We start from the raw sequence: 27,402 nt of genomic DNA, 5'->3' as shown, positions 1-27,402 counted from the left end.
CCCCATCAACAATTGCCTGTGATAGCAATACTGTGGGTTTCTAATATGCTCCTAATGGCAAACAGATACACACATAGATGAGGCTGAGGTATGAGTCTGCTGTAGCTTTACGCATCTCCTGACAATGATCAATCAACCACACTCTAGTGCGAGCACTAATCACTAATGACGACATTGACCGCCTGACATAATCCAGCCCCTTAATACATTAACAATAACATCCATTCTGGCCAAGAAAATAAAACGATTCAAGTCATTTAATAAAAACGCAAAAGTGATGTTTATAATTATTTCACATTGTTTTCTGCTCTAATTTTCTATAACATTTATTTATACTGAGGTACCACTGTATAAAAAACAACAACAAATGATTCAAATGATGGCACACAAGTGTTAAAAAATAGATGAAAATTGTGCAGTTTATTGCTTCAACTGGAAGTCAAATGAATTACATGATCAAACCCCTGCAGTGAAAATACTGTGTAATTGTCATTAAATAAATTATACAGTAAACCTCGGATATATCGGATTCAATTGTTCCCACTGGTTTTGTCCGATATAAGCGAAATCCGTTATATGCGTGTACCGGAAAATGTCAGTTTTACGCATATATCGGATTTATATCCGGTATTTGCGTAAATCTGAATTTGTCCGTTATAAAAAGGCACTTCCTTGACTATGTTTCCAATGTACCTGGACTGGGCAATGAAAAGAGACGTAAGGACGTAAGAGAATTTAACTTTATTGGACTCTGAGCATAACAAATTGTTAACTAAGCTAGGCCCTGTTACGCCCGTCAGGCCTACGTTATTTCCAATAGTGAGGTTAAGATCTCATTCACTGCTGTGCTAGTATTATTGACGTCACTCACTTTTATATTTGTCCTAAATCTGGAGCCAGGAGAAAGACAATAGCCAGTGACATCAACAAGATTAGCATAACGTAGGCCTACGTGATCTTAACCTCACTACTGTTTTGGGATTTGGCTTCATGTAGACCTAGGGCCTACCCTTCCTGCCACATTCATTACACGGACGCGCAATGCCATGGGGGAGCTTTCTTTGATCCATGTTCACAGCCAAAGCTGAAGATTATAACATCTTTGTATGAATTACAGACATGTACATGAGCATGTACAACAAAAAAAAAAATTCTCAAATCTGTAGAAATGCCTTCTTGTTGCTATTAGGGAGGTTTAGAAACCAAACGATAAACGTAAACGTAAACGATAATGACGTCACATGCTATTGAAATGTATGGAAACTTGCCGACTTGTCAATAGCCTGTGACGTCATTATCGTTTGCGTTTACGTTTATCGTTTGGTTTCTAAACCTCCCTAATAGAATTTTTTTTTTAATTTCGTTGTACATGCTCATGTACATGTCTGTAATTCATACAAAGATGTTATAATCTTCAGCTTTGGCTGTGAACATGGATCAAAGATGGATCAAAGGCCACGATGCGGCCAAATAGGCGAAATCCGTTATAAAAAATCCGATATATGCAATGAATTTTTTTACTACTACAGTGCATAATATTTTTCAGACACTTCCTATATTTTTGGAAGCTAAAGATGAAAGGTGAAAGGACAGTGTAGGTTAGTCAAATAAATGAGAAAGAAACACTTACTTGTTGCATTGAAATGTTAACTTTTAGGAAAGACCATCTGATTTTGTGAATTTTGGGATGCAATGACCCTCATTCGCCACTGGGTGGTGGTGCGTCTTCTTTAAAGGGGACCTATTGTGCTCATTTTTTTTACCCTTTGCACTGAATTGTGGACTCCTATAGAGCAGCTACACACGATGACCAGCACAGAAAGCTTTCTAGAGCTTCCAGAATCTGCACCTATTTCTTTGAATTTCATGCTTCCCATGAAAACTGTATGTTTTAATTTATCCCACCCATGGCAAGCCTCCAGGCACGCCCGCTCCACTGTGATTGGTCACACTCCCAAGTGATTATGAGGAATTCCGGTGCCGCTAGCTGCAAACCCAACTTTATAGGAGTTGATAAACGGTATAGGAGTTGATAATAAATGGCAATTTATCTTTTTAAATATGTGTTTATGCGTTGGATCCCGAAGTTGATCCTTAAGTCGAAACCGGACAGTGCCAGGTTTTTCAAGAAAAGAGGTTACTTCAAGACGTCTCTCAATGGTAAGCAGCTTTAGCATTTTAGCTGTAATGTGGTCATTACACGTTTTTTGCGGGCCAACCAGTGTTTTAAAAACTCGCGTAGAGCCACTGTGGTGGGAAACACCTACGTATTAGCAACCCCACTCATGTATGCACACTCTATAATGCTACATAGACAACTGCTTTTGTTCCATGACTTACACAAAATAAACACAGTTAGGAGAGTTAGGATACATTGTTACTTACAGCAAAACAGTCCAGTGTGAAATGCCGCAAACAGATTAAAATCATTTTCTTCTGCTGGAAGGGAATTAGTGTAGCTTTCCATTACATCCAAAGGAGCCATTGTTGACAACGTAAACACAGAAGCAGAGCTTGTGTAATGCAAGCTTGTGGGACGCACGGCCATTTAAGGAAGGCCGCACATGTGTGACATCACACACCTCCAGTTTTACCACACCCTCTGAAACCAATCGTTTTGAGCCATCTCAAACTTCTTCCAGGACTCACTTTCAAATGTGCAAACCTCATTATCTGAATCTTTGGCATCGTTTAATGTGAGTATACAACATTCTAACTACTTTAATAGATCAGAAAAGTAAGAAATCCCAATAGGTTCCCTTTAAAACATAGGATCAGCATTGCATAACTCGCCGTCTTTACTGATGGGAGTTGCTGTACAGTATTAGCAACTTGCATTAGACTTTTTTTATATTTTTACTGGATCTGTGAGCGAGAGGTGTCAATAATTAATTGCACGTGCATTTGAGCAGAAGCAATGATATCCTAATGATCACACAGAAAGGAATGAAAGATGACATTATGCAACGGCTGCCACTCATCTTCCTCACTTTTAAAACCTGATTTATGATTAATTGATGACTCCTGTTCATCTTTCCTCAGTGTGGCGCATTTCACGCTGTCTTCAGACACTTTTACCAGCTCATGCATTAACCCACCTACTACCTGTACTTATTATATATATTTCACACCAAATGACTAAAATATATCATATAAATAGTTATGCTTTGAAAGAAAAAAGACAAACGAAAAGCTGACAAAATCTGGAAAGAAAAGATGATGCAACTGATTTTTACTTACATTATCATTGCTGCCTTTGTTGTCCTCATACTTGCTCTCTATGTGGATGGAGAACTTGGGAAGGAAGGAGCACTATTGAAAGCAAACAGCAAAAAAACCAAAAACAAGTGATTTAGATTAAAACATTTGTCTGAGGGGCCGTCCATCAAAGAGAACTCACGGTGAAACAAAACAAAAACAACACATCCACAGCAAGTTAACACACAACAACTACTAATACTATGAGGGTGATAAACAGCTAAGCAGTAAACATTACGCGTAACGTAGCTGTTATTTACAAGTGTCCGCAGGGCATGCAGGGTAGTCCAACAATATGAGCTATGAACAATAAAACATTGGATGTCAGGACCATGTTAAAGTCCCTCCTTGTTTACTTCCCTGACAACCTCCTCACCATATTTTGCAAAAATCTAACAAACCACAACCTACCCAGCATGCCTTGCGGCCGGACTATATGGTATATACGTAGATATTTATTTGTATCCACACATAGTGCAGCAGGTGGGTGATGTGGGTTGTATTGTTGATCGCCTATTTGTACAAGATTGCATCTGACCATTTCCTGTATGACTCAAGTGTCCAGCTCAGATGTTAAAGGGTTAAAAATGGAATTTGGAAACGCCCTGTGGGCCACTTGAATACTGTTGACGGGTCTGATGCGTACCGCGGGCCGCTTACCCCTGCTCTAATACATGCAGATTTATTGCCATTGGCCACGGTAGCTGCTGTCCATCACCTCTTAAACGCAACAGTTTGCTTAGATTAACACTTTAAATGATTACACAAGCAAGGAGTGCCATAATGTTGGTTACATAAGGAGCTGATATTTTAAAAAGAAAAAGAAAATGTGCGACACAAGCAAAACAACACATGAGGCTCAGCTTGAAGAAAGAATGAGTATACCTTTCTAATTAATGCTATGTAAAACAAAACTCAATACCATGCCTGCCTATATTCAATGACAAAGTCCATCGATTGCATCAGCACAAAAGCCACTCGAGCTTGAAAGAGTGAATGAGGCGGCACAGCCAACAAACACTTGATTAAACCAGAAGGGCTCTGTGGAGAACAGTGGAGACCCCAGCCAATGCCAGTGTTAATACAACAGTCTGCACCAATGCAATCTTAGGTCTCATGAACATCCCACAATACTAAGTGTAATAGTAAGTACTTTTCCTTATTGTCTTTTCTGCACAAAGCAGCATAATTGATGGATGGGTGGGCTTTAGAGGACAAGCACTCCATCTTAAGCCTAGGAGCCAATCATTAGTGTGTCGTCTAAGCTTAAATCAATTAACACGTTGTATAGCACAGAGAGGTTGTTAGCCTTAATGTCTTTACTGAGGAATGTCCTTGGTACGAGCTTGCAGGCAAACATTTTAGTGAAATGCATCTACTGGAAGATGTTATACAATAGATGTGCTGTCGCTACACAGACAGCACATACAAAGACGAAAATACACAGAAAGTCACAGGAAAAATACAATTATTGATTGAACTGTATTGATTTCACCCAGCTCCTAAATTATGTAAAATGACTTGTGTCACATGTGTGGCGGTCACAGTTAAATATCAGCGCGCAATTTGATGGACGGAGGCCACAGTAATGTCACACACACTTGCACTATAGGAGAGGAAAGCAGATACGTATATGTTGTTTATATGTTGTTGTATGCTAGAAGCTACTTTAGTTTCTGGAGTCATATTTAACCCCAAATAATTCCACAATTCCTAACGGTCTTGTTAGCATTCAAAGCTAGCGCTCACCTTATCTGTGGGTTGTGCCACTGAAGCGGTTAATTGCGTGGTAAGTATAGGTGTTCTGTTAAACACACGCATCGTTTTAAATTCTTTATTCTTTATCAAATTGGGCTGCTTTTGTATCAAAACAAGCTATTGATAACAAAATCAAAAGACATTCTTTGTAAAAGATAATGATCAATCAGAATGGTACAATATTGATCACAAGACATTTTTATGATTCAGTGGCAATATTGATTGTACAATCAGGTTCCTCTGAATCAAATCATCAAAAAATCGACTATTCTAAAATTGGGAATCAGGAACCCAACCAGTTGTGCCAGATGCGTTGTTAGCAATTGTAAACAAATGTAGCTTTCCCTTACACCCAAAGAAACAATTGCTGGGTGCCATTGCTAACAACGTAAACACAGAAGCAGAGCTTGGGGGATAGGGCAGAGAGCGTAGTTGACCTACGGCGCACGTCTATGTGTGACATCACAAAAATCCAGTTTTACAACACCCTCTGAAACCGAATGTTTTGAGCCATCCCAAACGCCTTTAAGGGCTCACTTCCAAATGTGCAAACCTCATTATCTTAAACTATGTCATCATTTAACACAAGAATACAACATTCTAAATACGTTTGTAGTATCAAATTAAAGTTCACATCATGTTTTATCAGACAGAATGAATCACAGACTTAATTTAATTCAACCTGTTTATTCATTCATTCATTCATTTTCTACCGCTTTTCCTCACGAGGGTCGCGGGGGGTGCTGGAGCCTATCCCAGCTGTCTTTGGGCGTGAGGCGGGGTACACCCTGGACTGGTCACCAGCCAATCACAGGGCACATATAGACAAACAACCATTCACACTCACATTCTTCCTATGGACAATTTGGAGTCACCAATTAGCCTAGCATGTTTTTGGAATGTGGGAGAAAACCCACGCATGCACGGGGAGAACATGCAAACTCCACACAGAGATGGCCGAGGGTGGAATTGAATCCTGGTCCTCCTAGCTGTGAGGTCTGTGCGCTAACCACTACACCACCGTGCCGCCCCCGGTTTATTCATTCATTGTTAATTCAACCAGAAATGTTGGTTGCGTTCCACTGTAGCCTGATTCCATTATGAAAAACAACCGGAATCTCAGAAACGTCACCTGCACCGTCTGGTATCCTGGTATTTATTTCACAGTCAGGTAGAATTTCTGGCCAAAAGTTACTGAATTAATTAAAAATTACTGAATCGTTTTGGATCGTACCATTCTAAATGAACCAGTATCGTACTTGAATCATACCGGTAACCATGAATCATGATACAAATTGAATCGTTACTAAAATGAATCGCTATACCTTTATTATTGGGAATACAATTTGAGTGTTAAGTTGCAGTGTGATGAGTTTAGTAAGCATCTACCAGTGTGTTTGTGTGTTTTCTTAGTTTTTTTGGTGGTTATTCAATATCATGAGGCTTTATTGATTCCATCATTACACACACACACACACACACACACACACAAAGCGTCCAAGTTTTGATATTGCTATTGTATTTGATGTCATTTGATTGGTGTACCTAATTAAGTTTCCGCTGCACTGCTGTGTTTACTGACATTTGTTTTACTGGTACAGCTGTGTGTAGACATATTGAAAGTACTCACCGTGTACTCTGATCAAATCCCCAGCAGCGGTCATCAGCAGAATGGACAGAATATGTGAAGTAGAAGAGAACAAGGCAGGAAAAACAATGTGAGTGATGAGGAGGGAAAAAAAAGACCATTTGGAGCTGCAATATCACCTCAGTTCCATGTGAAAGCACAATAAATGAACCAACAATGGAAAGTGCACATCACTCTGCAGCCATGTAACTGTCATGTTCAGCGTAATGAAAGTTCACCTTTTGGAAGGGTGCGAGTGAAGTATACAAGGTTTTTTTTTGGTGGCATTTAAAACCTTCAAGCATGCTAATGCAACCACATCCAGGAGCCACTGCATACGTACCTTATAGTGCAGTCATGTTCAAAGTCACCATGCATAAATTATAATTACATTCAGTTAATTAATGTGTGCCCTGACTGACAATTTCTCTGAATTTGACAATATTAAACAGCACCTGTAATAGTGTACGGGTAATAGTTCCAAGCCTTCTCTGTCACATAGAATATCTTCGGCACCACTGCTCTGGCCCAGCTCGGCAGCTTGCTGTAACCCAGAAACAAATGCAAAGGGATTAGCAACATGAGACAAACAGCTGCAGTCAAAGTATCCAGCAGTGTAGAGCTTTACCAGAAGTGCTACAAGGCAGCCATGACGGCCTCTGTTGATGTTGATAATGTTGATTACACCTTGCACACTGCGGTGGAGTTGCCATAAAAACTACACCAAGGACTCTTAATGCTGATGACTTGCAGGCTCCTCATTGGGCATCCAAATTTAGTACCAATGCTTACTGTGACAACATGAGATGACAGAATTTGCTAAGAAATGTTCAATCCTGAGTGTTTTTTGGAGGGAATGGATGTTCAGAGGGAACGGTGCGCACACGGCATCATTATGCAGTTCTGCCAGAAACAGCTCTGTGGAGCCTAAATGAGCCTTGGTCCACATTACTGCAGAGTGAAAATGTTTAAATGAATCAGACGAGGCTGGTCGGATCCAACAGGTTGCATGCAAAGCACTAAATCAGTTAATGGGAGTTTTACCACATGGTCATGTGACAAGTAGAGTCACTCGGGCAATTCTCTTCTCAGGTCATTTGGCTTTCTAGAGACTTTGCTTAGTGTATGTGCCATTATTCTGCTTTATTCCCAAGCTCTGGGTAATGCATTTTGACAGTTTGGTGGTACGCGTGATCCTTGGTTTATGAACAAGTTCTGTTCATAAGTTGAATTTTAGTACAAGACGGAAGTCATTCCTTCATCATATGTTCCGTCAATGTACACAGAACACACAACACAGTCATAAAAACAGTAAATACAATAATTAAATGAAACGGATGCATACAGAGACAACACTTGAGTTTCCTGATGTCGTTTTGGCGTGGCTGCGGCCGATAGTAGTCTGTTTTGTTTTTGCAATAAAGACACTGTTGCTGGGCTGTACGGTGTTCGAGTGGTTAGCGCGCAGACCTCACAGCTGAGTTCAATCGCACCCTCAGCCACCTCTGTGTGGAGTTTCCACATGTTCTCCCCGTGCATGCGTGGGTTTTCTCCAGGTACTCCGGTTTCCTGCCACATTCCAAAAACATGCTAGGTTAATTGGCGACTCCAAATTGTCCATAGGTATGAATGTGAGTGTGAATGGTTGTTTGTCGATATGTGCCCTGTGATTGGCTGGCGACCAGTCCAGGGGTAGAAAATGAATGAATGAATGAGACTGCTTGACTGTTGCTCCTCAGAATTCTTACATCACACATGTAGACATTGCAATGTGATGTTTATCCTGTCCAGTCCTGGTTAATATTAATTGGTTTTGGGCACGACCATAAGTGAATTTTGGTGAAGTAGGATTCAGTATTAATAAATGCAATATTTTTGTACTTGAAGTATAGAAAACCTGATATGTAACCTTCTAAAAATGTTTAACGTTATTAGAGCCCTGTAAACATGAAATAACATCCCTATAGTCACCTTTATACTCGTATGGCCTAATACATCCATCCATCAATTTTCTATGCTGCTTATCCTCACTAGGATCACATGGATATGTTGGAGCCAATCCCAGCTGACTTCAGGTGGGGTACACGCCGGACTGGTCGCCAGCCAATCGCAGGGCACATGTAGCCAAACAATCATTCATGCTCACATTCAATACAATCCTTTACACTCCTATTATTTCATTACACCACAATGCCCAACTGTATTGTGCAGAATAAGAGATGGCCTTCACTTAAAAACATAGCATGTCCGAGCTAGTTAGAACTAGTTAGCCTCCAACTTGTTCAGAAAGGGTCTCAAAAGAGTATACTTACTATTTCCCATGGAATGCGGGGATCATTTTTTTTTCACTATGCCACATTGGCCATGCCATGGCTGACCACATGGAGTGTTAAGGTAGTGTCATGACTGGTCGCCAGCCAATCACAGGGCACATATAAACAAACAACCATTCACACTCACATTCATACCTATGGACAATTTGGAGTCGCCAATTAACCTAGCATGTTTTTGGAATGTGGGAGGAAACCAGAGTACCCAGAGAAAACCCACGCATGCACGGGGAGAACCGCAAACTCCACACAGAGATGGCCTAGGGTGGGATTGAACCTGGGTCTCATAGCTGTGAGGCCTTCGCGCTAACCACTCAGGCGTCTTTCAATATTTTTTGACTAATTATAGGACATAGTCAACTACAAAACAGCAATCATTTATTAATTTCTGAAAAACTAAATAGCATGAGGGAGTGTGTGTATTTGACCCAACACTGTAACATGGAACACTGTAAACAGAGAACCACTTATATTTGGAGTGGCTGATATCATTCCCCGTTTTCTTCCCATTTGTCCGAACGGTTCATTGTTTTAGAGGCCTGAAGCAACGAAATATGCATGTCTCTAAATTTATTCCTGCAATAACTGTGTGCATGAAAGGGCTTCATAGCAACGAACGTACACACACACACACATACGTACATGCACGCGTGCACAGAGCCAGCAATAACTTGTTAACAGGTGGTTGGTGGGAGAAGAGTCCACCATCTTCCTAAATTATCCATCAGACTTCACATTTCTCTCTGCACGCATGCACGCACACACACACACACACACACACACACACACACACACACACACACACACAGTCTGTCATAGGCATTTCACTTTAAATTTCCCAAAGGCCCATTTACTTGTCATCTATGACCACAAAATCCCGCTGTCTTATCCTGCCACTTTCATGTTCTCCTTGCGGCTGGCTTTTCGTCCCTGTCTCAGCTTTTTGAAGAGTTGAATGCCTAGATGTCCGTAATAGTATTTCATTGTCCTTAATAGGAACTTAAAAAAGCCTGCTAAAAAAGCAGAAGTCCAGGGCAAAACCATTAAAGCGGTATGTATGGGAATGACTGCAACACTGGGGATTTTAAACTATTCTAGAAAGCGACTCCTGTGTCTGTATCATGTGACTCAGCTTAGTGCAACACCGGTTGGCATGTTTTTTGCTTAACGTAAAAAATTTATGCCATCATTTTGCGTGCATTCTCCGGTCTTCTTGTGTTGTTTACTTGCTGAGTCCAGCTGTGATCTTTAATATACATACTTTTTAAAACCACAAAATGTCCTTCCTATCAGCTAGCTAAACAAAACCGTAAGTCAGCTACGTTACATCGCCTGTCTACAGGGCTTAAGTAAAAAAAAAATCCTGAGCCTGAACTTTTATTCCCTCATAAATATACAGTAAAGTCTCGTTATATCGATATTCTCGGGAGTCGGAAAAAATACCGATATAACCGGACTATCCATATATCCGATCCTGCGCCGAACTGCATTAAAAGTGGGCAATAATGCACTCGACATTGTTCTATAGTATAGAACAATGTCGAGCAGCTTAAATCAATCTTTGCTTAAGGATTTCAATACCAAAAAAGAACACGGCGAACGGCTGCTTCCAGTCAACTTTATTTTTCACACTTCCACCACCAGAGCACAGCACACACACCGATTCCCGCACTTCCTGGTTCACAGGTCATGCTCAACCCGCCCCACATAGCTGGCCAAACATATGCCTGCAACAGAAGAACCAACTGCGTTCATGGTTTCTCTCGTAGATTCTATACACACGAGAGAAACCACGAACGCCAGCATGTACATATGAAAAACAGTGATTATTGCAAGCGATAAAAAGATATCTGAATACAACACAATTAAATACATGTATTTGTACGCTTGTGTCTTCGTTGGAATAGGTGTGTATGCTATGTCAGTTGGTTCTTCTGTTGCAGGCATGTGTTTGGCCAGCTATGTGGCATGACCTGTGAACCAGGAAGTGCGGGAATCGGTGTGTGTGCTGCGCTCTGGTGGTGGAAGTGTGAAAAATAAAGTTGACTGGAAGCAGCCATTCGCCGTGTTCTTTTTTGGTATTGAAATCCTTAAGCAAAGATTGATTTAAGCTGCTTTTGTATCGATATAAGCAGACCAAATTGGCTGGTGGGAGATGAAAAGGGCATCGTAGTAACCGAATTATCATAATAACAGGGTATCGTACTAACGGAACTAATTATATCATAAAAGACTAGAAATTTGCCGGGAAATGAAAATAGTATCATAATAAGTAGTAATTCGTTATAACCGATATCGATATAACGAGACTTTACTGTATATGCTTATATAATATGCGATGATGTCATCAGTAGTTGATTCTCGGACCCGACCGTGATAACTCAATTACCACGATATACAATTCAGTGTGAATAAATAGAATATTTTTGTAGTTAGTATAGACAATCTGTTTATGAGCTTCTAAAAATGTTTTTTTTAATTATTAGAGCCCTGTAGACATTGTGCAACTCTTATGCTGCAGGGACTTGAGATGAGACAAGCAAGCCAGGTAAAAATTTAAGAAGCCACAAACTTACCATACCACTTCCACACGAAATGGAAGGAGAACTTTTTTTTCCACTTTATCATGTCTTACACCATGACTTCATGTAGTGTTAAAGGAATGTAATGTAATGCAATGTTTTGTGTCTAGTGAACAGAATACTACACGTCACTTGTATCTCAATGTTTTGTCTAATAATAGACCTCAGACGGTGCTAATTAATTACACATTTTCTGAAAAACCACAGTATAGCAAGGGAGTGATAATTGAAATGTGATATTGTGAGGGGAAACAGCATGCATAAAACCTTGTAAATTCAGATAAATCCCGAATGAAAGGGCTAAGTGAACATTTAAGGTTACTTAAACCTTCATTTAAGACATGACTGCTAACATTTAGAACACTTTTGGGCATGTCAAACTGCAAAAATGGGTTCTGTGTTAACCTTTTGGCTTTCTGGAACTATTGCTATTATTCTGGAACAAATTAATAGTTCCACTATACTTCCACAGGAGAAACAAGTGTTGACATAGATGCCAGTGCCAGGTGTTAGCTGGGATTTACTGGAGTGTGTGATGGAAAGGTCTGCTGTCTGTGACAGGAAAGCCAATACAAGACTGTCAATAACTGGAGGTGATCTGGAGCAGTGAACTTCATGAAAAGCATACCTCTCAATAATACTTTGCACAAATTCATCATTTATTTTAAAGAGAAGACACTTGAGAATGATGGCATACGGCATCGGATTCAGTCACTCATCGAGAGCGGTCAATTTTATACTTTGAAGCTTAGCTTGGACCGGGTCACTTCAGTACACTTTATCCCTCACTCATTCCTCAAATGTTCTAAACACGCTTAATGCAGCTTGCAAAGCTCATAATATCATGTAGTCTTCAGTATGCAACTACCTATGCTACAGCTGTTTATTTCAGCAGGACCGCTTATAGATGTTACGTCATCACATTTTCAAATCTCCTTTGACAGTTTGAACATGTGATCAAACGTGTGTGAGGCCAGCATAGTGTAGACCAGTGATTTTCAACCACGGTGCTGCGGCACACTAGTGTAACTTGAGAAACCATCAGGTGTGCCGTGAGGAATTATCCAATATCACTTTTTATAATTAACATTTATTAATCATCATTTGGTGAGTGTGAATGGTTGTTTGTCTATATGTGGGCTGGCGACCAGTCCAGGGTGTACCCCGCCTCTCGCCCGAAGACAGCTGGGATAGGCTCCAGCACCCCCACGACCCTCGTGAGGAAAAAGCGGTAGAAAATGAATCAATAATCATCATTTGCAAATATTATGTCAACAGCCATTATGTCAATAGTATATATGGGCCCAAATATTCTAATTGCATTTGGTTTATTTGCTCAAACGGAAAGAATTGAACAGGGATGGGTGCCTTCTTCTTCGTGGTGTTTTTCTTCTTCTCTTGTTTATTGGCGGTTGGCAAGCAGCTTTCGTGTGCATTACCGCCATCTGTGAAACAGAATCTAAACCCTTCTATACTTTAATCACAAGTCCAGTTTTATTAAAAAAGGAAATATATATCTATATAAAACATGTCCTGAGTTTAATTATAAAATATTAGCAAGATTAAATTTGATCTTTTCCTGTTTAAATTGATCCTGGGTGCGTTCTTTCAGCGCATGCTCAGATATGACGTAACACGCAGATCCAGACGTTCTTCAGTTTTAAAAATGGAGGCGAGCGATCGGCATTGCACTGCTAAGCAAAGTTTGTTTTTGATTCAAACTAAATTTCAACTGGACAGACGAAAAACTGTCAATACGGAGTTATTCCAACAAGTGAAAGAAAAACTCAGGGAAGCCGGTATCACGTGATGTTGGTGTTTACGTTTTACTGCACATGACCCATTGACTATTCTGGTTGATTTTCATGGCGCATATAGACAAGAGATTGGAATATTCCTTTCCATGGATACCATTGTTTCCTGAAAGGTCATTCGGAAAGAGAAAAAGTGGTCATGTAAAAACGTGGCTACTGTGGAGTGTCTGTGGTGTAAAGACTGGCAGGGCAATGTAATATTGGTCCGTGTGGCAACACCTACCTTGTTCCTCCGATAGACTTATTGATGCACGTGTGAGGTCATGGTGACATTTTCTAACATTTTTGGTTAGTGGTGTGCCACAAGATTTTTCCAATGGAAAAAATGTGCCGTGGCTCAAAAAAGGTTGAAAAACACTGGTGTAGACTACTATGTCGGGATTTGAGCTCTTGAATAATACAGATAATAATAATAATAATACTTTGATAATTTTGATATTGGAACAGCCGACTGGTGAAAAAAAAGGTCTGGGAAGATGATTGGATGAACTTTCAGTCTCTGTGTCACTATTAGAGGCTAATCAGATTAACAAGTAGAAAACATGAAAACGTTCGGAAGCCAGCTGTTAGAGGAGTGAAAGCATCCATCAAAGCCTTTAAAAGCTGCTCTTCTTTTTCACAAGGAAATGGGAGGCTTTCAGAAATTCAGAAAACACCCCCTTGATTGGACCTCAGAATCCACATTGACAATCAGTTCGAAGCTAAAATATGAATAGAAAATATGAACAGACAAAACTCACATAAAACAGAACAAAAATTGGAGTTTAATAGTCAATATCAAATCGAGGACACTCACTTGTTGAGGTAGATCCTTTTCTCAGTGAACTGTCCCGCTCCGTGCTCAGGGTCCTCATAGGGCTCATTCTGAACCACTTCCACCCCCTCCCCACGCTCGCTCTGCTCATGGCTGTGCTTACTGATCATGTACAGCTGCCCGATCCGGTACTGGAAGATGGGACAGGAGAAAAACAATCAGATGTACTTCATATTAGATTACTCACTCAATCCAGTAAAGTCATCTTGACATTGTGATCGCAAGTTCTTCTGTAAAAGTTAAGCTAAGAATGCATTAGGGCAGGGATCATCAAACCTTTGGACTCGCGGGACATATTGAGTGAACATTTTTTTTGCAGTGAGACCAGCACACACGCACATAACTTGTGAATGTAGTAGGCAACATTGGTCACTAGGTGTCAGTAATTATTTGGTGAGAAAAGCAACCCAACTTGATCTTGAACTTGAGAAAAAAGCTTTTATTCCATCCATCCATTTTCTATACTGCTTATCCTCATTAATGGTCACAGGGGTATGCAGGAGCCTATCCTGAGAGGCAGTGTACACCCCGGACTGGTCGCCAGCCAATCACAGGGCACATATAGACAAACAACCATTCACACTCACATTCATACCTATGGACAATTTGGAGTCGCCAATTAACCTAGCATGTTTTTGGAATGTGGGAGGAAACCGGAGTACCCGGAGAAAACCCACACATGCATGGGGAGAACATGCAAACTCCACACAGAGATGGCGAGGGTGGAATTGAACCCTGGTCTCTTAGCTGTGAGGTCTGTGCGCTAACCACTCGAACGCCGTGCCGCCCCATTTATTTTTTATTATTCAGCTATATGTGTACTGTGTATGTATGTAAACTGGGAAATAATCACTGTATTTTAGTCAAAAGCATCACGTTCTCGGTACTTCCAACTGACTTTGTATTACCAGCCAAATTACAAGCAAGCAAATGCAAACATAAACAAAAAAAAACCCATACAGGCAGTGACACAAACCGTGTACAGCTGTTTTGTGAAATGCACCGTGTATGTTATGGAACAGGTTTAAGGCAGCAACGTGCATACTGCAACATATTGAGAGGGTTACCACGAGTATGTATGTAATGTAGAATCAGGCAGAGTGAGGCAGAAAGACAAAATAATCTGCCAAAACGGCAGATCTACCATTTCCACACGGAATAATAGTCAACCACAAAACCGCCATCATCCTGCAATAAAGTTAGGGAGCAATATTTGAGGTGTAGTGTAGTGTGTACTGCACTGTAATACAAAACTGTGCAATATCAATCAATGTCAATAACCAAGACTGTGGGCAACAATTTTCATTTAACCCCACTCATATTGCAATGGGCGACCGAGTTGTTAGAGTGCAGGCCTCACAACTAGGAGACCCGAGTTTGATTCCACTCTTGGGCATCTCTGTGTGGAGTTTGCATGTTCTCCCCGTGCATGCGTGGGTTTTCTCCGGGTACTCCGGTTTCCTCCCACATTGCAAAAACATGCTAGGTTTCACTTTTATGTTTTATGTTTATTTCTACATATACTTTCTATATTCTTATGTTTTAATATTTTTTATCCCATATATCCAGTGTTTCCTCAGTGGGGGCACTCTGCGCTGGGGGCTGTCCTCGGTTGGGGGATGGGGTGTCTCCTCTCGTGGGGCTTACCGACTGGGGTGGCTGGGAGCTCTGTGGCGGTGCCCCACTGCAGCGCTGCGCTGAGTTGCGGCATCATGGCCTGGGCCGTGGGCAGCCCCCAGCGCAGATGGCAGCACTTCCTGAACTGGTTCTTCTGTACTCAGGCAAACAAACTTCTCGTGTGTGTGTGTGTGTCTGTGCGAGTGTGTGTGTATATGTGTCTTGTTGTTGTCTTTCTCTTTTTAAACATGTAAAGCACTTTGTGCTACATTCTATGTATGAAAAGTGCTCAACAAATAAAGTTTGATTGATTGATTGATTGGTTAATTGGCGACTCCAAATTGTCCATAGGTATGAATGTGAGTGTGAATGGTTGTTTGTCTATATGTGCCCTGTGATTGGCTGGCGACCAGTCCAGGGTGTACCCCGCCTCTCGCCCGAAGACAGCTGGGATAGGCTCCAGCACCCCCGTGACCCTCTTGAGGATAAACGGTAGAAAATGAATGAATGAATATTGCAATGGCCGTGTTCGATATCCAAAGTATGAATGGATATTATTTAACACCAATAATTATTTGTCTAAATTTAGCAGTAAAATTTATTTTCAGGGGCACTTTTGATTGACATTACTGCATGCTAAAACTATTATAGCAACAGTTGTAACAGTTGTAAAAAACAGGTTTTTAGTGAATTAGACACCCAGATTGTACGTACATGAATAAATGATGCGGCATTTGCAGAATGAACTATAAAACATTGAATATCAAGCGTATGTGAACCATACCTTGAGATTTGAAAATGTCCAAAAAATGGCAGGATATTTCCAGCCCATGTCCGCATGAAGGGTACCATAGCAAGAAGAAAGCCAAAGACAGACAGATTAGCAGCTGTCTGTAGCTCAATGACAAAGCCCTCATTCCGAGTTAGTACCAGACAACACAACAATAGTAAGCTTTAGCTCCCTAAGTCCTATCCCACGGAGCCCTCACCTTTCACTCATCACCCACTGACCCACTTGGCCCCCATGCAGTAACATTTTCAGCATCATGACAGCCTGGAATGGCGAGCCACACGCCAACTACTTTCCATACGTTTGAAAAACGGCAGGCATTAAGAGTCAGTGTTCCGGGACGGAATTCCGACTGCTTGTAGTCCTATTTTCAGTTCTGAGAAATGGATATGGCCCTTAGGATGACTTATACCACTTGGCAGGAATGCCAAGGGGTCATCTAGAGCACTGCTGCCGCACACACACAAGTTAGTACCCCAACTAGGGGGTAGCTGCATTAAGCTAATGGAAAAAAAGACCAGTATGGCATGGGATGTTAGCTTGTGACTCCACAACAGCTACAAAAAGCCAGGAATGGAGAGCGTGGAATTGTGTTGTGGAAAACCAAGAGCCGGTCTATACCGGTTAAGAAGCCTGGGTGCAACTTCTTATATGACAATTTTCCATCTGACAATCAGGTGAGGAAAGTGAAGTGGAAGGACCCAGCTGGAATTTAGATGGCGTGTTTGTGACTGAGCAGCTGTCGGACTGCAACATCAATTCAGTTGCAATGACAAAGTCATTGGCAGGGCATGATTAAAAAAAGCAGCTTGTATTTTACATATACATATCAACAGCCACAATTGCCAGGAGGCTGTCGGAATGCCAAACGTGAAATCATTTGCAGGAAAACTACAACTGGATAAATATGGACGACTACAGTGCTGCTTCTCTGAAGGCTGTACCATAAATCCATAGCTGAGGTACAATAATCTAGTAAAATAGTGAAAATGTTTTTGTGTGAACAGATGACAAGCAGACAGCCAAGGGAAGATGTTCTGTCTGTGGACAAAGTACAAAACAAAGATGAGAGACTGTTGACACCCCTCATTAAATCTCCTCGGTGGGTGAAAGGCATCACGGCCGAGCGCCCACTCGAGAGGACCTCAGAGTGGCGCTTGGATGATGGCTGGCGGTGGCGTATTAAACATTAAGGACCGTCTTATGGCTATTTTTCCTTTTGGGCTCATTCTGTGTACTGACATAACATGCACATTAGCCATTGTGCTGTTTTCCTCGTCATCCAGGGGATTCAGCCTCTTCTGCATAGACTTGTCAAAGCAGAATAATAGGATGAAGAAGTGGCCATGTTTTGATGAGGCAGAATATGAATAGTGATTATCTCATTCTCTGGGGAGATACAGGAGGCGCTGGGCATGATCACGACCTGATGTAAATGAGACAAGATCACTTTGAGAGGTCAGCCACAAAGTTAAGTTCACATGGAGGTCGTGTTTTCATTCATATTTCAATACATTTGGGCATAAATCAATGGCTGTTGTTAGCCATTTCACTTAAACATATCATATAGCAGACAAACACAGCGAGAGATGACAAGTGAAATAAAGTTTGCAGTAATTATTTAAACAAAAGAAGGCAGCAGACGCTGACACGCAGGCCTCACAGCTAGGAGACCCGAGTTCAATCCCACCCTCGGCCATCTCTGTGTGGAGTTTGCATGTTCTCCCCGTGCATGCGTGGGTTTTCTCCGGGTACTCCGGTTTCCTCCCACATTCCAAAAACATGCTAGGTTAATTGGCGACTCCAAATTGTCCATAGGTATGAATGTATGTGCCCTGTGATTGGCTGGCCACCAGTCTAGGGTGTACCCCGCCTCTCGCCCGAAGACAGCTGGGATAGGCTCCAGCACCCCTGCGGCCCTCTTGAGGATAAACGGTAGAAAATGAATGAATGAATATTGCAATGGCCGTGTTTGATATCCAAAGTATGAATGGATATTATTTAACACCAATAATTATTTGTCTCATTTTAGCAGTAGAATTTATTTTCAGGGGCACTTTTGATTTCCAAATTGTCCATAGGTATGAATTAGGGGTGTGAATCTCAGCATTTAGGACGATTCGATACACATCTCGATGCACTGCCAGCGAAACGATACTTTAACAAAACATGGAATTTTCTGGTGATACGATGCGATACGATTCACCCTCTTCACGATACGATGCAATACGATACAATGTGGTAATCATTTAGTTCAAATCAATGCAATCCAATGATATGGTGCAATTTCTTGCGATATGATGCAATTCAACATGATGCAAATAAGCAAAGGGAAAAAAATGGAATTCAGTATGGTCCTACAAAAAGGATTTGGCTTTATTCCTTCTAGGCACTGGGCAGTAAATTCAACTAAAGTGCTGTGTGTCTTTTTTACTATGCACCACTTCATCATTCTTTTTGCCATCTTAAAACAGCAACAACTTTCCTCCCACTTTCCCATCGACTATGCAATTCCAATATCAGTGGTGGAGTAAAACAATTAAACAATTACTGCTGTAAAAAATACAGTACAGCAGCAACAAAGTTAAAGTGACACCTTCAACAGTGCAATCAATGTCTGTTTATATTCCTGTCGGCAAAACATACTGCTAATATGAATGCACTAGGAGCTAGGCTAATACAGTAGTGAGGAGCAGAAACTGGAAAACAACTTCTACCCTTTTAAAATTGTTTCACAATTCAGGAAAAAGCCAACTGCTCTGCTGTTCTAATGTCACCTGCAGTGTTGAACACTCGTTCAGAGGGGACACTTGTTCGGGACGGACAAATACGTGAATGAATGAATGAAGGCAGTTGCATAGATTTGGGCACCTTTGTTGTTTTATTGATTTGAATACCTTTAACATTAATTATTGGAACATTGGTAAGCTCATTGACCCTTGAGCTACATACACAAGTGAAGCCAATCATGACAAAGGGTATTTAAGGTGGCCAATGTGTGTAATGTGTTTTGCGGGTATACCAGTGTGTAAAACACGTGGCTAGAGCTATTCGCAACCCCGCTTCCTCTATGCTATAATACTACAAAGACAACCATTTTTGCTCCATGACTTACACAAAATAAACAGTTAGGACACTAATAAACTACTCACTACTTGCTCTTGTAGGGCTTAAGCAAGTTTGTCGGCTAGTCCAGCTGCCGTTGACAGATTAAAATTAGGGAATCAGGAACTCCAACCACTTGTACTTGATGGTGCCGTTGTTAGGAATTGTAAACAAATGTGGCGTTCCCTTTCGAGGCATTGCTTGCAAGTAAACAATAGACCAGAGCTTGGGGGAGGGCAGAGAGTTTATATATAAGGAAGTTCGCCCCTCTGTGACATCACAAAGAAACGGTTTTACCACGCCTTTTCAAACCAAGCGTTTTGAGTCATCCCAAACTTCTTTTAGGGCTCACTTCCAAATGCACAAACCTCATTATCTGAAACTTTGGCATGGTTTAACACGAGAATACAACATTCTAACTACATTTATACGTCAAAAAAGTGGAAAAAGCATACTAGGTCCCATTTAAAGTGGGCTGTCCAGGCTTGGAAACCATCAAACCTGACACAACTGGAGATGTTTTGGAAGGAGAAATGATCAAAAATTCCTTCAATCAGAATCCAGACCCTCATTGGAAACTATAGGAAGCATTTATTTCTGCAAAAGGGTCTACTAAATATTGATGTCATTTTTCTGTTGGGGTGCCCAAATGTATGCACCTGCCTACGTCTGTTATAATAATAATTATAATTCATTCATTATTCATTCATTTTCTACCGCTTATCTTCACGAGGGTCGCAACAAAGGTGCTGGAGCCTATCCCAGCTGTCTTCGGGCGAGAGGCGGAGTACACCCTGGGCTGGTTGCCAGCCAATCACAGGGCACATATAAATTATAATAATAATTATGCACACTTAATTTCACCTCACGGCTATCATTGTATATCATATCAATGATAGATTTCACTGAAATTTCAGCGATTTATAAAGGAAAAACTTGACATTTATCAGGTGTGACCAAACTTTGTCATAGCTCTGCATGCAGCTTTATTGCTGTTGTAAAATTATTCTTTTTTAGTGTGGGGGGGGGGGGGGGGGTCACAAAAACAAATACAACAAAAAAGTGCAAATATTGAATCTTTAAAGCAGAGTTGAGCTCTCACTGCTAAACAATATGCATGCACAGCTGAGCGTCGCCGCACTGAACAACTGGAAAGTGACACACAGCCTGCGCTTCAGCTCGCACGTACTCTTAACTACTCTTTAATGTCACAACACTAAGTGCAGCGTTATGGCTGACTGGTGTATTGCAGTATTCTTGCAGTGCTTTAAGAGCACCTCTTAGAAAAAGGATGAGAACAATCCAAAGGAAACACATAGCAGAAGATGAGACAAATGTGATAAACAAACGCAGTGACAATGTGATAATTAAAACGATTGGACACGGCGGTGGTAGCTATGGATACAGTCAAATTAGCTCACTGGTGGATTTTTCAAATACAAGCATCCAACATACCCTGTCAGTCAGTGTCACCCTGATGCCACCTTGGTGCATCCTATAAATATAGCATGTAAAATACACATTTAATAGAAAGAATCAGAGGCTATTATGTGATCAAACTGCTTCTTTCTGCCTCTGTTCTCTCACAACAGCAGGTGGGGGGAGGAAGGGAGGGAAGTGGTGGTCACTGTGCTGCAGCCAATGAGTGTGTTTGTGTCCCCACACACACACACACACACACACACACACAGAGAGACACACACAGTACTCAAGGCAGTAGCAGGCAGAGTACTAACATATAATTAAAATTCAGCCACAGGCAGCGTAATTACTGCTTTGAGCACTCTGTACTCTTGGATAAGTGACTGTACTGCAAAAGCGATAAATAGCTCATGCCTATTGATATCTATTTGCAAAATTGTGCATGTATGAGAAAAGACTAGCTGTCACGTCGTTCCCGCTCAAACTGGCCTAATCTCTACCACCAGTGTCATCACACCAATGAGATAGCATTGCAACACACTGAATGCAACACTTGCAAGGTTTTTAGTGCCTACCGCAAAAAAACACAGGAATGGTTCAGGATTTTAATTGACAAAAAAAGACAAATAATGCGTCTCACTTTGGCAGGTACGGGCTGGAGGTGACATGAGTAGGGGGTTATAAGAAAGCAGAGGAAGTAAACGTTTATGAAGATGCTACACTGAGTGAGAGAGCTGGCAAAGAACAGATGCCGTAACATGATTAAATATATCGTGGTAAATAGGTAATGGCTTAGAGCAACTGTAAATGTCAATAAGGAATTTTGGAAAAGTTGGGAATCACTCAATATGTCAGGAATCATCAGGTGGAGGGCGGGACAATGTGAAACATTGGGAGACCACCTGTCTATCTAAATCACACTGTCTATCTAATGCTCACACTTTTTCAGCATGCGAGCTACTTTTAAAATGACCGAGTCAAAATGATCTACCCACTACAAAAATGCAAAACATCTATTTATTTTCAAATGTATTGACGATTATTTGTACGTACAATGTATGTTGATGTACCAACTGAGCCAATATTGCAAAACACACATAATTAACTTAACATTTTTTGTAATTACCCGAGTTTACTTTGATGACTTGCACTGAATTGAATCAGCCAGGGATGCATAGTCCGGACAGTAGCTGCTGATAGCCAGGTTAGCCAGGCAAACGCACTTCGAAAAAGACATTGTGAAAAAAAAGTCCACCTCCCATTCCGTATGGAAGTGATATGTTTTTGCCTTTTTACTTGGTCCAGCTCCTTCACTCATTTTAGTGACCATAAACTTTAGCGAGGGCTTAAAATCTGACGCAATTCGCCGACTAGCTTAGCACTTTGCATCGTTGTTTACGCATGAGCGGTGACCTAAAGGTCAAACTTCAGTTGTCATCTGACTGGTTGTCCTGTATGTCAATCAAGTAACGGGGATGGATGATAGGCTGACATCGTAAGTTCTGCTGCACTTAGAGATGTTGTTTGATTTGATTGGTCACCCGAAGGGCAACATTCAGTTGTCATCTGAATGGCTGCCCTGTATATCAATCAAGTGACGGCATTGATGCTAGGATGATATTTTTTTAATGTCACGCCGCGATCGACCGGTAGATCGCGATCGACTTAATGAGCACCCCTGGTCTAAATGTTTTAATGGTCTATTATAATCTTTAAAATCAAATATTTATATTTTAATGGTCCATAATAATCATTCATTCATTCATTTTCTACCGCTTATCCTCACGAGGGTCGCGAGGGGTGCTGGAGCCTATTCCAGCTGTCTTTGGGGTGGGAGGTGGGGTACACCCTGGACTGGTCGCAACCAACAACCATTCACACTCACATTCAATTGGAGTCGCCAATTAACCTAGCATGTTTTTGGAATGTGGGAGGAAACTGGAATACCTGAAGAAAACCCACGCATGCACGGGGAAAACATGCAAACTCTACACAGAGATGGCCGAGGGTGGAATTGAACTCTTTAGTAGTCAGCAGTAGAACATAGGTTAGTTTCAGGAAAATATCAGTTCCCCACTAAAAAAGGGAGACTATACCAACATTAATTAATTCATTTTCTACCTCTTATCCTCACGAGGGTCGCAGGGGTGCTGGAGCCTATCCCAGCTGTCTTCGGGCGAGAGGCGGGGTACACCCTGGACTGGTGGCCAGTCAGTCAATCACAGGGCACATATAGACAAACAACCATTCACACTCACATTCATACCTATGGACAATTTGGAGTCGCCAATTAACCTAGCATGTTTTTGGAATGTGGGAGGAAACCGGAGTACCTGGAGAAACCCATAATCATCCTTAAAATCAATTAATACTATAAACTGCTATACTGTATTGTTCCTGTTTTTGTTTCACCTATGCAAATTACCTTACCCTCGCATCACAGGATTAGTTGTATTAAATCGTGAATGTGTACTGAAGTCGATGGTCTAATAAATTGTTGATGAGGGTCGTAATTTATTCTTCTAAAAGAATCCATGAAAATATGCTATCCCGGCAAAGGATTATTGTAAAATCCTGAATGTGTCAGCAGATCGGACTATGCTAATGGTTTTACTGCATCACCCGGCTTCACCTCTCTACAAAGTCTACTGTACACATTATATTTCTTCTGGTCCTGAAAACAGGCCAACTTCAGCAACTTAAAATTCAAGTACACAATTCAATTGCTATGTCCCTTCACACACAGAAATTGGCTAACAAGTTTTTTTTCTAGTCCCACTCACTATCAGACACACCCACCCACATTAGAAAAATACAGGGCAACCTTGGTTAGCACCATGAATCTCTTCCAGAAGCAGAATGTACTCTAACCCATTCTATTATTCTCATAAGAAATAATATAAATGCAATTAAGCTGTGTGTCAAGTTTTTAAAGTTTTACTATTAGTTTGTGGGGCTGCAAGTGGTTAGCGCACAGGCCTCACAGCTAGGAGACCTGAGTTCAATTCCACCCTCGGCCATCTACGTGTGGAGTTTGCATGTTCTCCCTGTGCATGCGTGGGTTTTCTCCAGAGACTTCCTCCCACATTCCAAAAACATGCTAGGTTTAATTGGCGACTCCAAATTGTCCATAGGTATGAATGTGAGTGTGAATGGTTGTTTGTCTATATGTGCCCTGTGATTGGCTGGCCACCAGTCCAGGGTGTACCCCGCCTCTCGGCCGAAGACAGCTGGGATAGGCTCCAGCACCCCTGTGACCATCGTGAGGATAAGCGGTAGAAAATGAATGAAATAATGAATATTAGTTTGTCATACTAAACACTTTGAACCGTATAGCTCAGTTTAACAGAGCATGCTAGTGTGGCTGTGTGTGTGTGACTTGGGCTGTCTCAGTGTGTTTACCCAGTGTTGTGTGTTTTACGATGCCCAATGATTTTGTGTAACGATGAGAGGCACATTTATTCTAGCTCCCAGCTCGTTTCCACACATTCTTAACGCAAAATAAGAGCACTACATACGGTTTAAATGTGTCAACAAAATAATGTTATAAATGTCATACATACATTAGTCACGCAATTGGAATTGCATTAGTGATTATGTCTTCCTTAACCACAAGCACGGTGCGAATTACAATTGTTGTAGAATAACAATGTGTGCAGATGTTGACATCCCATTAGAAAAGTTAGCCAAGCCACACCCCTTTCTGAAATACTGGGCAAAATTGGCCGATGATGTATTGCATGAATAAATGGAAGGATTTTTGCATTTAACTCATTCGCTACCAAAGATGTATCTAGGTGTTGTTTTCAACCCAAATGCCCGATTCCAAAGACATAAAAAGAGGCACAAAGAGGTGATGACACAAGTGCACAATAGAAGGGATCATGTTTGGTGCAGTTTTAAGCTGTAAAAACAGCCACAAGGTGGTAGAAGTGCATTCATTTTGCCCGTGCCACGGCAAGTTATTAGCATAGGCTTGGAGCCAACAATAACACAACATAACAATACAGAAGTGCTGGTAATTCGGACTTGATGAGCTTTCCTAGTCCCCAGTCATAATACTCTCCAGCTCCAAAACCCCCACTTCTCCCAAGGACTACATGAGTGTGTGTTCTTTGCCGTTTCAGCAGATCCCCAAGTGTCGAGGCTACTGAGACCAAGCGCATGACTGACCGCATTTGTGCGATTCAGCAAAAAGTGAAGCTCTCTGTAATAGTTAGATGCAATCTCATCGGGGTACATGGAACAGGATGCCAAGGAAAGGCAGGCAGGGCAAGGAGAGACCTTTATTTTCTAATTTCACTGCTTCACTCAAGCACTTGAATCCAAGATAAATCCAAGAGTAATAAAGCTGTCAACACAAGTGCAGTGGCTTTTTCTTCAAGAAGCACCTCTTGACTATCTTGGTCTATTCTGGCGGAGGTCTGCGCTCTCTTGGAGCTTTTCCAGTTTCCTAATGTTTTGACTTGTGTTGTTAGACACATAAAAGGTTAAAGTTTTACTGGGCACTGATAGATGATAGAGCATCCGATCAATACAACTTATTTATCCTGATGGCTGCATTTGTCGACCTTCTTCACTCATCACCGTCTTTCCATCCCGCCTGCAGTGTCTAAGGTCAATGAAGCACTGATTGCATAACGTCAAGATCACTCACTACGGTTCCTTCCACTCTGCATCATCTAGTTGTACTTGCTGCCTTGCTGCATGCTGGGTGGCCCGCTGGGAGGGGAGGGGGGGGGGTATTACTGGAGAGGAGGAAGGGATGAGGATGATGAGAAAGACGGGAGGGGTGGGGGATGAGAAGATGACAGAGACTTGGAGCATAGGGAAAGGTATAGCGCTGCAGAGGGAGCAAGATGTTGAGGGAACAGGCAAATCGGAGAGAGCCATTACATAAGAGGATTTGACTCTTATTTTCCCGTTTCTCCAATTGACTCCTATTGTGGAAAGACATTTTTCCCATTCATCCTCCTCTCTGTTTAACTGCAATATTTTTCATTCCTACACTATTTCTCATTCCCTTGCTTGCATCCACTTTTTCCCAAGGTGTGTCATTACTATAGGCCTACAGTATATACACAAGCCCCTGATGCTTGTGATGGATGGACGCACCTTCACTCGGTACATTTCTGATGCCCTCCAGCAGCATATAGCTATACGTCACGTTTCCATCAACAGCTGATATGTAACTAACAGTAAGACCCTCTTTGCGCTATATCCCATCTATCGTATTCTTCAGTTCCATTTTGGGAAGCCTGGAGCTGAAAACCAGGTGACTCCATATTCACAAAGCTCATTGAGCGGCTTGATAAACAAATCTCTCTGTGTGTTATGTAAGGCCAAGCACCCTCGTCCCCCCACCCCCCCCCCCGCACCGTTCCACTCATGGGTGTTTTGGTACAACTTGAATTTCAGACAGCTTGGGGGAATCCATCTCATTTATTATGCATATGGAGCACACGGTGTTCACTTCTCTGTACGACTCTCCTGCTCAGATGGAGAGGAATGAGTACAAGAAAGCGGAGAAATGCAGAAGAATGGTAGAGGAGAAGTCGCAGCCACACACACACGGAGACTATGAGAAGAAAGTACAGAGTGTCCCAAAATATTTGACATCATTTTGTGGGATAAAAACAAGCCAGTTCTCGCTCATATGCCCTAAAATTTTAATGAGATGTGTAAAATAAAACCGAGTTTGATGTTTTAGAAAGAACCAACGAGGCACTGGAGAATGTTACACTACAGACTTGTCGTCTGACAGTGAAGCTTTGTGAAATTGGTGATTAAGTCGATTCCGTTGGAATATGTTATTGGAATTTTGATAAATATTTGACTTGTCAACGTGAGGCCTATTCAATTTAATTTGCCTATGACAACAATTTGTCATATATTTTAAATAATATATATATATATTATGAAACACTATTACACAACACTTGATCGGTCAGTGGCTGGGCTTGTCAGCTTGAATCAGCCTCCACTCCTACACAAGTATTGTCGTATGTTTTATGTTTCTGCATAAAATGACATATGCCAAAGCAATAGGCACGGTAAGTCAATTTCCGTGAAATAGGATACAACAGAATACTTTTGGAGTTAAGAGCATAGAAAAGCTGCTTATGACCTTCTAAATATGTTTTGACAAAAAATAACACCCCTATAGTCACCTTTACACCCCTATTATTCTTTTACACTACATTGCAGAACTCCTGAGCTACCTAGTCAGTTATTTATTCTTAGGGTTTCAAACAGAGTGGGGAAGGCCAAAGTTATAAGTCAGCC

At 41.3% G+C, this 27,402-nt stretch overlaps 1 protein-coding gene across 1 annotated transcript in view; it reads right to left on the bottom strand.

The window, feature by feature from the left end:
- pitpnc1a (phosphatidylinositol transfer protein cytoplasmic 1a) overlaps positions 1-27,402 on the bottom strand; it is a 60,943-nt gene that overhangs the window by 8,365 nt on the left and 25,176 nt on the right. Inside the window, exons 2-5 of the mRNA XM_058048801.2 lie at positions 14,166-14,314; positions 7,099-7,187; positions 6,647-6,654; positions 3,241-3,312 (exon numbers count right to left, since the gene is read on the bottom strand). Of these exons, the coding sequence (XP_057904784.2) occupies positions 3,241-3,312; positions 6,647-6,654; positions 7,099-7,187; positions 14,166-14,314 (318 nt within the window). The remainder of the gene's footprint in view (positions 1-3,240; positions 3,313-6,646; positions 6,655-7,098; positions 7,188-14,165; positions 14,315-27,402) is intronic.

Source organism: Doryrhamphus excisus, linkage group LG16 (genome assembly GCF_037039965.1).
Source record: "Doryrhamphus excisus strain RoL-2023G ecotype Guam linkage group LG16, RoL_Dexc_Guam_v1.1, whole genome shotgun sequence".
NCBI classification, from domain to species: domain Eukaryota; kingdom Metazoa; phylum Chordata; class Actinopteri; order Syngnathiformes; family Syngnathidae; genus Doryrhamphus; species Doryrhamphus excisus.
Note: the sequence above shows the minus strand (reverse complement) of the source record. Positions and strands in the feature narration are given on the sequence as shown.